Raw genomic sequence first — 14843 nt, 5'->3', positions numbered from 1 at the left:
CTCTTCTGCCGTGCCTGTTAGTTGCCCGAGCGATGACGCAGCACGTATAGTCTACAAGGGCGTGATGACGTCTCTTCTCCTTCCTTTCCTCCTTTATCGGCGAGGTAAGAACATGGCGCATCCTGTTTCCGAGCATTTTCAATCGAACTCAATCCTCTTTAACGGCCCATTCGATCGGGTTATGTTGTGTTCTGTGCTCTGCCTAAATGTCCCTTTTGTTGATGTCTGTTCGTATTTTAGCGCTGTGTTCGCGTTCAGCTTGGATAAAGATGTTTGATTAGCGAGCCGGGTTTGTGATTGTTAGCGGTTAGCATGTAGGCCATGTTGTTCTCTTTGCCAGTATAATATAGCGTTTTATACAGAAAACTGTCTCGAATAGAACTTAGACTAACTTCTTGAAGTCTCGAGAAACAAAAATGAGTAGTGCGCGAGCTACAGTGGTTGGTTAACTAGTTAACTACTGAGTTATCTGTGTAATGGCTGTGTTGGGTTCATGGAGTCTCACTCAGGAGGATTTGACTAAATTCTGGCCTGCTTTTTGTTTTCTGTCCTCAGAATGAAGACCATTCTCAGTACCCAGACGGTGGACATCCCTGACAGCGGTATGTGACCCTTCCATGTTGAGCTTTCAGACAGCTTTGACTCTTCTAAACTGGTGTTAAACATGTGGGGTGATGGAGCAGGACTTCTCCTGGACACCAGGCTTGACATGAATTGGGGTTAAACATTGTGGTTTATTCGTAATATTTAAGCGTTGTCCTTCAAATCAGCAACTTGATCCTATATTTATACTAAAAGGTGATTGTGTGAGATGATGATACTGCAAGTTCAACCACAGTAGGCATTTAAATTCTGTGTTTTGTGCAGTGATCAAGTGTAAAGTTCACCTAAACAGTTGACCTGAGTGACCCCCCTCACTTCTCTAATTATGGCTTAATTGCAATTACTACTTAAATTGGGTGAGTCAAATCAAATAATTCGGTTGTAATTAGATTGATATGCCTTAATGTAAACACCTCGTTCAATCCAAACGAAATTTCAATCAGGTTTAAGGGGGCTGGTGAAGATCTGAAATAATCCAGTAAGAAGGGAAAACTTCGGGATCTGAATAGTTTCGTAGTGGGATTAAGAAGCTTGTGCATGTACACAGTGCAGTGGTGAGTGTCTACACCTGCGCTTGTGCCGAAGATTTCTTTAGAATATGTAATGCACATGGAAACTAATATTTGAAGCATATTGCAGGGTACATATTAGTCTCAGCTTCAGACCTCACACCCACAAACCGATGCATACAGCACACGCAATTGGAAACGCTTCAGGAGTTTAAAAGTGGCCAAGCAGCGGTTGGATTCAGATTTCTAGGAGACATGTCTATGCGTGACTCTTAACTTCCCTCATGGAAGAAGGAAGCAGTCTTGTTTACCTCTGATGCTGAGTGCTTATGAGGATCAGCTTAATCCAAATGATGTGAAGTTCACAGTTTAGACTCATTCAATTGTATGACGTATTGAAAGGAACGCTCAATGGATGCACTCTGGTTTGTTTTTGGAGGGACCTCAGATTTACATCAGATGTTCACGCCTCTAACGTGATGCTTAACAAAATGAGCTTTGAAATGGTTTCATGTCAGTCAGATGCCCTCCTTTGTCAGTAAAAGGTGATGGAGTTCAGACCTCCTGCTTTTAGTCAGTCTGGCTCTATGGGGCTACGTACAGAACATTTTCTCAGTCTGGGATTTTAATTCATTCAGGTTGGTCAATATGCCTGCATTTAAACATACCTAATTAATGTCTCTAGAGGCAATTACTAGTGTGAAATATTTTCAATGAAACGTACAAGCTTATCTGCAAACAAGTCCAGCATACAGTAGGTTTGGTGGATTTTATCTGCAAGGCAAATCATGTATAAATTGTCCCATAAGCCTACATTGACGTTCAGTTGTTTATTTCTGAATTTCCTGTTGAAACTTGGACTGTTTGTTATTCAGGTGGCTGTTGTCACGATTCTTCTGGCTTCTGGTAACCCCAGTTGTCCTCAGTCCTGTAGCTGAGATTTTGTCCGGAGTTGTGGGGTTATAGTAGAACTCGTATTTAAAAAAGCTGGTTTAAAATGAACTACATTGAGGAATTGTTCTCGAGTATGCTAACTTGTCATTTTCTGTTCTAATCCCTACAGTCGACGTGACGCTGAAAGGCCGCACTATCACCGTGAAGGGACCTCGTGGTGTCCTGCGCCGTGAGTTCAACCACATCAACCTGGAGCTTCGGCTGCTCGGCAAGAAACAGAAGAAGGTAATGAGCATCTCTGTGTGATCTCGTACTTATATGATGGTTTTGTGCTTCAGAGTTATTGTGAAAACAAGCTCCTGGCCTAAAGAATGCACAAGTCTCAATAAGAAGCATGTGATGTGTTTGTAGTTGCGTGTGGATAAATGGTGGGGTAACAGGAAGGAGCTGGCCACAGTCAGAACCATCTGCAGCCATGTTCAGAACATGATCAAGGGGGTCACTCTGGTAAGTTTTACACCATGTGTAGAATTTCTTTCTTTTTTTCTTTTGTTTAAGCAATACTTTTAGGTCTTCAGTTTGTTCTCTCACTGACGAGCTGTGTTTGCTCTGTTTTGTAGGGTTTCAGATACAAGATGCGATCTGTGTACGCCCATTTCCCCATTAACGTGGTGATTCAGGAGAGTGGCTCTCTGGTGGAGATCAGAAACTTCCTGGGGGAGAAATACATCCGCCGTGTGCGCATGAGGGCAGGTGTGTGTGTTCTGTTAAGCTGAAGGCTGCATTCTGACCACCAGGCTGTGCCACATCCACATTAGTGGGTTTGTTCTGGTGCTCAGATCAAGAGTACATGGTTAAAATCCTCTAAACAAACAGGACTGCTCTAGAAGTAGTTCTCTCTCGCTATTCTTGTGGTTTCTGTTTTTTTTTAAAGAGCCTCTTATTTCAGTGAAAGACTGGTTTAAAACACTTTCTGAATCTTCTTGATGGCTTGTATTGTCTGGCCGTATGTGCATGTAATTGTGCAAAGCTTTTTATCCTGTTATGTATGTAATGTGCTGGGTTTTTCACCAATACAAGCTAATTAGTGATGGCCAAGTTTCTTGTGGAAACTATGAAGGACTCTAATTGTATCCCTGAATGTCTTTAGGTGTGAACTGCGCTCTCTCCGCTGCCCAGAAAGACGAGCTGGTACTGGAGGGTAACGATATTGAGCTGGTGTCCAACTCTGGTGAGGCTCTACCCATTCACTTATATTCAAAAAGCAACATGGTTTATAAAATTGTACAAAAGAAATCAGTATTAATTCTCTACAAGGAGATCTTTGGAATCTGTACAGTATTATTCAACCACGTCGAGACGATCAGCATCTGGAGCGTTAAAGTTTTAAGGGTTTTATGTTGTGCAGAATTTAGACAGAACTAAGCTTGCAGAAATGTTGAAGCCTGTGTGTTTGATTCCTGGTTACAGTCTGCCCTGGGAAATTAATTCAAATTCCAAAGGTTTTTATTTCCCTCCAGCTTTTCAACTTACTCCATCAGTGCTGAAGTCTTTCCAGATCTAAACAAATGAAAGCCATGTAGAATAATGCACCTTTTTACTAAACCTGTCTCCAAACAGTCTTATCAGATTTAGCTCCTGATCCCTTTTACCTCGTTTATAAACCCAGTATCTTGTATTTGTGACCCCAGCTTGTGTGTGCGCATGACCCTCACCACCTTAGTGTCTCTTCTTCCAGCGGCCCTCATCCAGCAGGCAACCACAGTCAAAAATAAGGATATCCGAAAGTTCCTGGACGGTATCTATGTCTCCGAGAAGGGGACAGTAGTGGAGCCAGAGTCGTAGAGGACATGAGGTTAGAGGCGGCCCGTTGTCTGACTGGAGGGACACGTCTCTCTCTCTCTGCATCGCTTTCTGAATTTCCATACTGCTGATTTTTCTTCCACCTGGGTCCACTTGCATTGTCTCTTGCTCTTCATTTGTCTTTCGAAAATGTGCCTTTACGTTAGGTTTTAAATTTACCAGTGTGATTTTTGCCTTGCAGTATTAATCACCATTTTTATTTAATTGATGATGCTTTTGTCTGCATCTTGGGATTATTTATTTCTTTTTAATCTAACACCACTGTTACTTCCAGCTCTAACACCTGTGCATGTTGCATGTCTGTTCATCAGGACAGCATTACCTTTTATCTAGCTGCTTGTTAATTTAGACTGCAATGTGCTTTTGTCTGTATGATGGTGTTTGATTCATTTTAAACAGGTTCCTGAGTCATTTTTTTCCCCCTTACTACTTTGTCAAGTACATTTACATTTGTTTTTCTTTCTTTAGCTGCACTAATCCAGCAGGCCACTGCTGTACGGAAGAAAGACATCCGGAAATTTCTCGATGGGATTTATGTCTCTGAGAAGACCACTGTGGTGGAGCAGCCTGATGATTAAGCAACATTGGTCCTTGTAAAATCTGTCAATAAACATCCTTTTTTCACCACCAATATTTGACGTTGCTTGTGTTCAAATTAAAGGAAATCTGCAATTTTAGGGTTTTAAGATTTACTATATCTTCATCTGGGATTTAGTGGCTAGTGGTGATAGTCAGGCTCAGATTTAATGTTTGGGATTTTATGGCATATTTGCTTTGCTTTAGATCATTATTTTAAATGACCAAATTACTTCAGAGCTGATGTAAAGCTCTGCTCGTGTCCTTAGGTTGCCTATAACGCTGCGTAAAGCTCATGTTATGTGGTCATTGGTCTTGTCATTGGAGCCTCTAAAGTGCATGGTATTTCTGATCGTGTATGGATCTAATACAACCTTTAAATGTTTTCTTAGCTCAAGACCTCTTAAGGGTTTGAAATTGTAGAACTGTTGGGTAGTGTAAATTTAAGTTGACCTTTTATTAGAGGTGTTAGTAGTGTATATAGAGGACATGACATTTTATATGGTTTTTGCAGGTTTATTTTTTTCAGTATAACATTAGATCTCTGCCATATGTATCTCCTAGTTCTGGTCAAAGTACTGACAGGTTTAAGGTGGGAAGAAGTATCCTAATGTAAATGTTGACTACAACTTTTCAGCTTCAAATAGTCATAGCTGGAATTAAAACAACTAAGAAATTAAATAATTGTCAATCAGTTTTACTTGTATAGCACTTTTAACAATGAACTTTGTCTCAAAGCAGCTTTACAGAACATAAGAAATGGAAAACATGGTGCAAAAAGAACTAGATTAATGTTAGATAAAATCATCCCTAGTGAGCAAGCCTGAGGGGACTGTGGTGAGGAAGAAACCTTGAGAGGAACCAGACTCAAAAGGGAACCTCCTCCTCATTTGGGTGACATCAGAGAGTGTGATATGAACAAATGTCCTTTCTGCAGTTATGTACAGTCAGTTGTGTCACAACCTCACAATCACTCATGTTCCTTTATCCTCTCTTCTCTTACTCTTCTCTTAGACATCGTCTCCAGGTTATTCGAAACAAGCAAAGTCAGTCTATCTAATTATACCTAGGGCAAGTTTGCACTGCTGAATGTTTGGAAATGAATGGCTGCAAAATACATAATCACCTTTCTGTATTAGTGGAATGATTGTACAATAATTACTAATACTTAACCAATACTCAACTAATGCTCAGCCAACCTCCCACACTACAGTTATGACTGCTGTATAATAAAAAAGAAATATCTATCTGTCAGTATGTCTGTCTGTCTGTCTATCTGTCAGTATGTCTGTCTGTATGTCTATCTATCTGTCTGTCTGTCTGTCTATCTGTCAGTATGTCTGTCTGTCTGTCTGTCTATCTGTCAGTATGTCTGTCTGTCAGTATGTCTATCTATCTATCTATCTATCTATCTATCTATCTATCTATCTATCTGTCTGTCTGTCTGTCTGTCTATCTATCTATCTGTCTATCTGTCAGTATGTCTATCTATCTATCTATCTATCTATCTATCTATCTATCTATCTGTCTGTCTGTCTGTCTATCTATCTATCTGTCTATCTGTCAGTATGTCTATCTATCTATCTATCTATCTATCTATCTATCTATCTATCTATCTGTCAGTATGTCTATCTATCTATCTATCTATCTATCTATCTATCTATCTATCTATCTATCTGTCTGTCTGTCTATCTATCTATCTATCTATCTATCTATCTATCTATCTATCTATCTATCTATCTATCTATCTGTCAGTATGTCTATCTATCTATCTATCTATCTATCTATCTATCTATCTATCTATCTATCTATCTATCTGTCTGTCTGTCTATCTATCTATCTGTCAGTATGTCTATCTATCTATCTATCTATCTATCTATCTGTCTGTCTATCTATCTGTCAGTATGTCTATCTATCTATCTATCTATCTATCTATCTATCTATCTATCTATCTATCTATCTATCTGTCTGTCTATCTATCTGTCTGTCTGTCTGTTTGTCTATCTATCTATCTATCTATCTATCTATCTGTCTATCTATCTATCTATCTATCTATCTATCTATCTATCTATCTGTCAGTATATCTATCTATCTATCTATCTATCTATCTATCTATCTGTCTGTCTGTCTGTCTGTCTGTCTATCTATCTATCTATCTATCTATCTGTCTGTCTGTCTGTCTGTCTGTCTGTTTGTCTATCTATCTATCTATCTATCTATCTATCTATCTATCTATCTATCTATCTATCTATCTGTCAGTATGTCTATCTATCTATCTATCTAGCTATCTATCTGTCTTTCTGTCTGTCTGTCTGTCTATCTGTCTATCTATCTATCTATCTATCTATCTATCTATCTGTCTGTCTGTCTGTCTGTCTGTCTGTTTGTCTATCTATCTATCTATCTATCTGTCTGTCTGTCTATCTATCTATCTATCTATCTATCTATCTATCTATCTATCTATTCAGCTGATTATTTATTAATATTTACAGAAAGAAATTTTAACTTTTTTTGATTTTCTCCCCTCCTTGCAGTTCTGGTGGAGCCCCGCCCCCTTTGCGTCATCACGCCGCGCCAGAAAGTATCACTCTTGGCGCCAAAGACTGTAAGCTGTATCCCTACGCACTTTTGCTGCAAATAACAACAAAAAAGTTAATGACAGCTGTTGAAAATGGTGAGTTATTTTATTCATCTTTTAACAGCTTAAACGTGGACCTTGTAGCCGAAATGCACAACTGTGCATTGTGGCGTATGGGTGTAGTTTCGGAGTATAAAAGCAGAATCTGCACCCGTGTAGCTAACAGCAACTTTTACTGGCCGTACTTCAAACCGCCCAGTGTTCCCTATTCAGGTGCACTTCTCAGGGAATGACAGAATGGCTTCCGGGCTACACAGTGAGCACTACATAGTCATCGAGAGGGGATTTGTAATGCAGCCAGTTAAATACAAAACACAACAGGCTAACGTCAAGTTTAAAGTGTCAAAGTTTACAAACTGAACCACTCTCTTTATATCATTATTTATATTTTAAAAAGCAGGTTATTATATTAAAGCCTGGAAGTGATTGTGTTATTGATGCACTTAAATTAAAGCTCAGTTTGTGCCAAGTTCACGAGGAGTTGGCTAACCAGAGCTAGCTGCTTTAATCGAGCACATGAGCCCAGCATGATGAGATTAGCTGTAAGATGTAGAGAAGCGTTTCATTTGCAGAAACTCGCAGAAAACAATAAATATGACCTGTTATTTTCTTTTGTATGTTTGTTTTCTTTAAAACTTCAGTTCTAATTTAACTGCAGTTTCAACCGATTTCCTCTTAAACTCCGTTACACTGAGTGTGGAGTCTGCTGTAATGGTGAACTAGGTGGAAAATAAAGATACTGATCCTGATATGGAGTTTCTGTGTAATTATTTTTGTGTTATTAATCATATCGTGTCTATTGGAATGTCATTCACACTTATGATGAGAACGTAAACTGATTCTCTGGTTTTGACCTGAGGTAGAAATAATCTGTTGCACCCCTGTTCCTGTGGCAGGATATACGTAGATTCTTCGCCCCGAAGCCTGGCCATGGCGGAGGCAGCAGCAGCACTGATGATGAGCCGAAGAATAAAAAGAAACCCGCTTCCAAGGTTCGGGTTGATTCTCTAGAAAAGTAAACTTGGTTCTTGCAGCGATGATCTATCAGAAATGATGATCTCTTCTCTTCTCTTCTCTTCTCTTCTCTTCTCTTCTCTTCTCTTCTCTTCTCTTCATTTCTTCTTGTCTGTTCTCCTCTTTTCTCTCTCCTCATCTCATCTCTTCTTGTCTTGTCTTCTCTCATCTCATCTTTTCTCTTCCCTTCTCCTCATATCTTCTTGTCTCATCTCGTCTTCTCTTCTCTTCTCTTCTCTTCTCTTCTCTTCTCTTCTCTTCTCTTCTCTTCTCTTCTCTTCTCTTCTCTTCTCTTCTTTCAGGCTACAAGCTCCAGATTGGAGGAAAAACGAGCAGGTAAACGGAAGAAGAGGGTCATCGCTGATTCAGGTGAAATTCGGATTTCTTATTCAATCTTGGCTATAGACGTTAAGTATGGGTGACGTTAAGCTGTCTTTATTTGTCACATATACATTAGTGCATTAGTGCATCCTTGGAGAGTTGGGGTCAGAGTGCAGGGTCAGCCATGCTGCACCCCTGGAGCAAGGTGGGTTGGGGGCCTTGCTTAAGGTCCTGCAGTGGCAGTTTGGCTGTGCTTGGGCTTGAACCCTGACCTTCTGGTTAGAGCCCTAACCACTTGAGCTACCAGCACCCCCCACATTAGTGGTGCATCCATATTGATATTGGTTTATTGAAATTTTATTTGAATATTTCTTTTAACAATGGATATAAAGCCACAAAGCTGCTTTACAAAAATATATATTATAGAAATTCCGGATATAAATATTCGTTATGAATTTCTCTCTAATGAGCAAGATAGAGGTGGTGAGGAAAAATGATATGAGGAAGAAACCCTGAGCGTCTCAAAAGGGAACCTCCTCATTATCTGGGTCGAAGAGTGTGATAATAAATAATTTTCCTTCATATCTGTGGGCAAAAAGTGAGATTGTGTATTGTGTAGGCTCTGATACAGTCATCCTGTTCCAGGTCACGTGACTTAAGCACTTCTGGCACCAATAAACAGAGCTAAATAAAATGCTATGCCTCTAATTCTTTAATAAATGGTTACTTATTCTCATAAGTATCAACGAGTACCAAAAAACATCTATTTTGTATGAAGTCTCACTGTGTCACATATCTGGAAGCAATGATTAATATCACAGGCTTTCTGTAGTCCTTCCTTGTTGTATTTTAAAGGCATCATGTCTGTTTCTGTCTCTCTGTTTTATCTGGCAGATGAGGAGGAAGAGGAGAAGATTGGAAAGAAAAGCCCTAAAGAGAAGCCTTCATCGTCTGAGAAGAAAGATCCTGTGACGTACGTGTCGGATTCAGGTGAGGGATGTGCTAGGTGGAGTATGTTGTCATAGCGGTTCACATTTATATAGTTGCCGCCGTAAATATTTGGACAAGTTATCGTTCTTTTAGCAATCTAACACAGGATAATGAATATGAGGGTTTTTGAAAAAAAATTTTATTTTATTTTTCATCCAAATCAAGTGAATGTTGTAGGAACTGCAGCGTCTCTCTTTAAGGGACGACTGGCTGTTCAGCTGTTCCATGGCCAGATGTTTATTTCCTCTATTTATTTTACTTCAAGTAGATAAAAGGTGCAGAGTTCAGGAGCAGAATTTATTGCTGTTTGCTGTTTACTCTCTATATTAAGTCCAAAAATCCATCACTGGCATTGAAGTAAGTCTTAATTAGGCTGAAAAACCAAAACTCACCCATCAGGGAGGTTGCAAAAACATTAGGTGTCTCCAAATCAACAGTTAATGAGCTCAGGAGTAACAAAAGTCACCCAGAAGATGTCAGAAAAATCGTCTGTGGTGGATGAAAAACCCACTTTACAGACAGGTGGCCAGATCAAGAAACAATCAAGTCAGTAAAGACTTCACCAGAGCGCACACACAGGGCAAGATGGAAGCCTCAAAAACAAGAGGAGTAGACTTTGCCAAAAACATCAAAAAATAAATCTGAAGCAACATCCAACTGAAAGACGAGACAAAGACCAGCTTGTAGCAGAATGACTGAATGAGAAGAGTAAGGAGAAGAGAAGGAAGTGCTCACGATCCGAAACATCGACAACCCTGCTTCTGGTGATGTCTGTGTTTTCCAGACTTCCAGGCAGCCAGCGAGTGTAACCAAGTATTAAAAATTTTTAATTCTGTGTTGGTTCACATATCAAAAGTGCTTCAATTCGTACACCTTTGTGTACATCATTTCATTTCAGATCCAGAACACTGTGATAAACAGCAAACAACACTGTCCAAATATTTAACAAGCAGGGAATGTTAGTGTAGTTTTTCCTCTCTGACTGATGATGTTTCCACTTCTGCACTCACACTCAAGTCTGTAGACCAGGATGCAGAACCTCGTCTCCACTGACCAGCTCTCTCTGTTCTGTCGTTCCAGACTCGGACGAAGCCTTTCTGTCTCTGAAAAAGCCCTCCAAGCTCAAACAGAACGGCTGCAGCAAAGACAAGAAGGACTTGGGCTCGAAGGAGATGAAAGCGAAGCAGGTAAAAACGCCACCTGTTCAATCCCCAAGCCCAAAGGCAGAGAAGGTAGCGGCGAAGAAGAACGCGCTCAGTCCGAAGTCTCCACCGAAGCCGACCGCACCCAAACACACCCCCACATCCGTGTTTGATTACTTCGGCAACACAGCGGCCAAGAGATCAGATAAGAAGCTAGTGGCCAGCACGAGCACCAAGAGGAAAGCAGTGAGTAGATCAGCAGAGCTACAGAGTCCCTCATTCAGCCTCTGTTCAGTTGTGTGAATAGAAATCGATGAAGAATCAGGATTTTAGAGGTTTTTTTGTAGCCAGAAAAAGTTATTATTATTATTATTATTATTATTATTATTAGTAATGATAATGATATTTTATTCCATTTTATTTTTATTTAATTTATTTTATTATTGTAATAATTTTTAATTGTTTTTTTATACATTGGTACTTGAATTTAATTGATTCTTATTTTAATTTCCTACCCATGAAGACACATTCTCATGATCAATACACATGAATCAGAGGGCTGATAATAATAAAATAAAACATAAAATAAAACAGTGCTGTAGTAGTCAGGTTCATACAGTTCGGTGTGTTTTGCTGCACTCTCAGTGTTTTGGAGTTCCATATATGTATCTCGGTCCATATAAACCGATGAACTCCGTGTCTCTTTCAGCCCACACAAGATCCTGAGGAAACGCACGACGATGCCGCCATCGCTAAACAGCTACAGATGGACGAGGACATGGAGGTGAGTTCTATACGCTCGTCTGATCACCTGTCGATATCCAGTGAATCAGTACACAGTCACCATGTGGAGTCGCAGGTTAGATCTGTGGACCCGTGTGAGATGAATGCTGGATGTCGTCCAGCAGTAATTATGTTTCAGGGTTAAATACACACCAGAACAGCTCTTCTGTCTTGTTCTGTTCAGGTTTGTTCTGTCCGGCTGCCTACAGAGCTTTCTGAGTGATTAGAAATGTTCACATATTTACATAGTAAAAAACTGAGACTTTGGTTCCCTACACAGTGGTTTGAGACTCCCAAGATCTCCACAGGATTTCTGGTTGATTTTAGAAAACTAACTGAGATGAAAACAGCTTATTTTATAGATGATATAATCTTTTATTTTATGTATTTGAACAATAGCTCTGTTTAATCAACTCTGTTATTGATTTTAGATTTACTGTCTGGAAATATTTGGCAGACTGCAGAAGTGTAGTATCTGTTTTAAGTCTTAACGTGTGTGTGTGTGTGTTAGCTGGAGAAGCAGATTCATGAAGATGAGGAGTTTGCTCGAACCCTGGCCATGTTAGATGAAGCTCCTCAGCCTAAAAAGGTAAGTCAAGTGGCTGCTTTAGGAGGCCAAGAACCAACTGTGACCTGTTATCATCTTCAAATTCTTCTTCTGGCTACGGGATGCTGTTGCAGCCATCTTAGGAAAGAACTTGGAACAATGGTCGTGGAGAATCTAAGGAACATTCTGACCCAATTTGGGCCGAATACTGCTAATGCTGTAGCGTCACCATCAGGTCAAATTTGGGACTAATCTGGAAACAGTTCATGGTCATAAGCCATCTTGGATTTTGGTGTCAGTTATTTTCACTACTCCAAATTTTGTCCATTCATCACCACACATCATCTTCAGAAAGAAAACCCTCAAGAATTATGAATACTTCAGACAGTTTGCCTGTAGCTGGCCACAAATTCTGACAGCGAAGCCGGCAAACAGGAAAACCCAGAACTTGGTAGACATCATCAGGACACACTTTGTTGCTGAAATACAGCATCATTTCCTCACTGGTTCTTTAGCCCATTATGGCCAAATCATTGTGCCTGAAGATCATGTAGTCCAAATTTTTTTACTGATTTTTGGACATAATTTGCACTTGAATTTCACATGTTGGTGTGTGGTCACTTCAGCATGGAATAGGAATATAACATATATAATGTAAGTATAGGGAAAAACTGAACTGTTAATTTAACACAATTTGTTAAAGTGATAGAAACTATTTTTTCGCTCCTGCTCCAACATATTCTGTCGAATCAACACCAAATTTGGCAAACATCATCGTCAGTCCAACCTGAACAAAGCTTATCAAAAGAATATTCACTGCTCAAAAACGATCTGCCTGTAATGGAGAAATGAATCTGACAGCAAAGCCCCCAAACAGGAAGTGAGGCTGTCTCAGAAAAACTTTGCACACTTGCAAAAAACTTTATAGGAAGCATGCTCTGAGGCCATGAAACACATTTCATGTCAGCGTTACTTACTGGTAAAAAGAATTACAATAACATGTTAAAAATGCTTACTTGTAACTGCCCCTCCTCCAAATTGTGTCCAGTGTTCACCAGCTTTGGCTCACATCTGTCTAATTGGTCGTAGCAGTAGCTTTGGCAGCAATGCCACTCTGCTGCCCATTTGTTCATCCAGACCTCTGTGAATTTATGTTTATGTATTAAGTGATGGCTCTGTTTTTCCTGTGATCACTTGAGCAACAATCGTAGCTTGTCTGCGAATGTGCGGCTCATTAAGTTGGGGTGCTTGGCCCCCTAAATTGCTGGTGTATTATTAACATAATGTTTGTGTGAGCAATACAAGATTGCATTACTTTTACACTTCCAGTGTTTAACCGTTTAATAAATGATCTGTAACCACTTTATTAATCCAGATGTAGAGTGTGTAGTGAGAGTAATATATTTTTAGCCTGACCTGAAAGACGCACATCCTTCCTTTAAATGCAAAAAGTCTTTCTGAGGGGAAAAAATATCTTCCTCAACTCAACACCACACTTGTAGTTCAACATTCATTTATCCTAAATTGAATATTTTCTCTGAATCATTGATTCAGTTTCTGTTCAGCGCAATTTATTTTATTTATTTACTATTTATTTATTGTTTTATTTCTATTACTTTCCCACAGTCATTTTCATCAAATTTGCACGAAATGAAAGTGAAATCGAAACTTTGTGCACTACGTCTGTTATAATTAGAAATATTTGGTATTTAAAATAGAAAGAAAGCATGGCTTTATTAGTGTTAACTGCTGCATGTTTAAAGGATAGAATTAATTTTATTAGAATAAATTTTTTCCTTCTCACTCGTAACATTTGCAAGTTTTTACTCTTGCGTGTTAAAATGGTATATTTTTTTCTCTATGGCTTCATGTTCTGAAGTGTTTTATTCCTCTTATGCCACAGAAACCTGTCAACATTTACGTTGTTTTTTGTTTTTGCATGACTATTTATTTTACTATTTTCAGGCATCTATAGTTGCATTTAATGTTTTTTTTAGAGCAAGTTACTTCCTGTTATGCAATAATAGCTACGAAAAGGCGTTTCCTCACAACCTGTTATTTTCCATTACAGAAAATCAGTACATTATTTTAAAAAAATCTATATTTTTTTGCTTTCTGACCAATTAGCCCTGAGCCTTCATCAGCGCTGTGGTATAATAATGTGGAAAATCTATTTTTGAAGTTGGTTGTAGTTTGGAGCAGGATGTTGGGATCCCTAATTTTTTTCAGATTATTTTTCTGAAGTCTGTAACATTTCTTTTTTTTTTCCCCCAGGCTCGTGTGGACTCGCCTTCAAAGACCAGCTCTCGAGCGAACGGTGCAGAAACCAAACCTTCCCCGAAGAAGCCTTCACCTAAGAAGCCTTCACCTAAGAAGAGTCCAGTCAAGGCCAGTTCCAAACTGGCACTGATGAAGAGGAAAGCCGACGAAGAGGAGGAATGGCGGAAGAGCGAGAAGAAGGAGGAGAAGAAAAGCAAACTGGTCATCTCCCCGAAGAAAGAGCCAATCACACAAGCTTCATCTGAGACAGCGGCCACGCCCAAATCGGGCGTTTCTGCAGGAAGCACTAAACGCATATCCACACCCAGGAGTGGAGGAGGAAGTACCAAGACGTCTCCTACAAAACCAGAGGTAAAAGCTAATCAGAGAAAGGGAAGGAATAACAATAATAATAATAATAATAAAAATCTTAAAATGTACATAAAAACAAGTTAATTGGTCTGGATTTTTTTTAAATTAATTAATTAATTAATTTATTTATTTAAAAAAATCACACTCTAAAGCATAAAAAGCATGAAAGCAATTTACTGTAAATGAACTCATTTTATAAAGCTGAGTTTATGATAACTAGTTACTACTAACTTACTATTATGTCTTTCACACTGTTTACATATTTGGTCCAGCATTTATATGGAATTTCACACAGATTATTCTTTCTGAACGGACCGTGTGGACGCTGCACT

At 39.2% G+C, this 14843-nt stretch overlaps 2 protein-coding genes across 2 annotated transcripts in view; both read left to right on the top strand.

The window, feature by feature from the left end:
- The first annotated feature begins 441 nt into the window (after positions 1–441).
- rpl9 (ribosomal protein L9) lies at positions 442–4500 on the top strand. The gene is made up of 7 exons (XM_058385063.1): positions 442–602; positions 2176–2291; positions 2418–2513; positions 2627–2759; positions 3157–3237; positions 3745–3861; positions 4338–4500. The coding sequence occupies exons 1-6, from the start codon at positions 557–559 to the stop codon at positions 3849–3851; spliced, it is 579 nt and encodes a 192-aa protein (XP_058241046.1). The 5' UTR covers positions 442–556; the 3' UTR covers positions 3852–3861; positions 4338–4500.
- A 2484-nt stretch (positions 4501–6984) lies between these two features.
- rfc1 (replication factor C (activator 1) 1) overlaps positions 6985–14843 on the top strand; it is a 37804-nt gene continuing 29945 nt past the window's right edge. Inside the window, exons 1-8 of the mRNA XM_058384818.1 lie at positions 6985–7119; positions 7980–8075; positions 8400–8466; positions 9313–9408; positions 10489–10796; positions 11260–11334; positions 11845–11922; positions 14155–14511. Of these exons, the coding sequence (XP_058240801.1) occupies positions 7117–7119; positions 7980–8075; positions 8400–8466; positions 9313–9408; positions 10489–10796; positions 11260–11334; positions 11845–11922; positions 14155–14511 (1080 nt within the window). The 5' untranslated portion in view covers positions 6985–7116. The remainder of the gene's footprint in view (positions 7120–7979; positions 8076–8399; positions 8467–9312; positions 9409–10488; positions 10797–11259; positions 11335–11844; positions 11923–14154; positions 14512–14843) is intronic.

The sequence above is a fragment of the Hemibagrus wyckioides genome, linkage group LG29 (genome assembly GCF_019097595.1).
Source record: "Hemibagrus wyckioides isolate EC202008001 linkage group LG29, SWU_Hwy_1.0, whole genome shotgun sequence".
NCBI classification, from domain to species: Eukaryota; Metazoa; Chordata; class Actinopteri; order Siluriformes; family Bagridae; genus Hemibagrus; species Hemibagrus wyckioides.
This window is presented reverse-complemented; position numbering and strand designations above follow the sequence as displayed.

What these genes read in the sequence shown, in the direction of transcription:
- rpl9 (XM_058385063.1), top strand. Translation starts at nt 557, where the DNA reads ATGAAGACCATTCTCAGTACCCAGACGGTGGACATCCCTGACAGCG. An exon ending in GGTGGACATCCCTGACAGCG is followed by an intron (nt 603 to 2,175) that starts GTATGTGACCCT and finishes TAATCCCTACAG; the next exon opens with TCGACGTGACGCTGAAAGGC. An exon ending in TCGGCAAGAAACAGAAGAAG is followed by an intron (nt 2,292 to 2,417) that starts GTAATGAGCATC and finishes ATGTGTTTGTAG; the next exon opens with TTGCGTGTGGATAAATGGTG.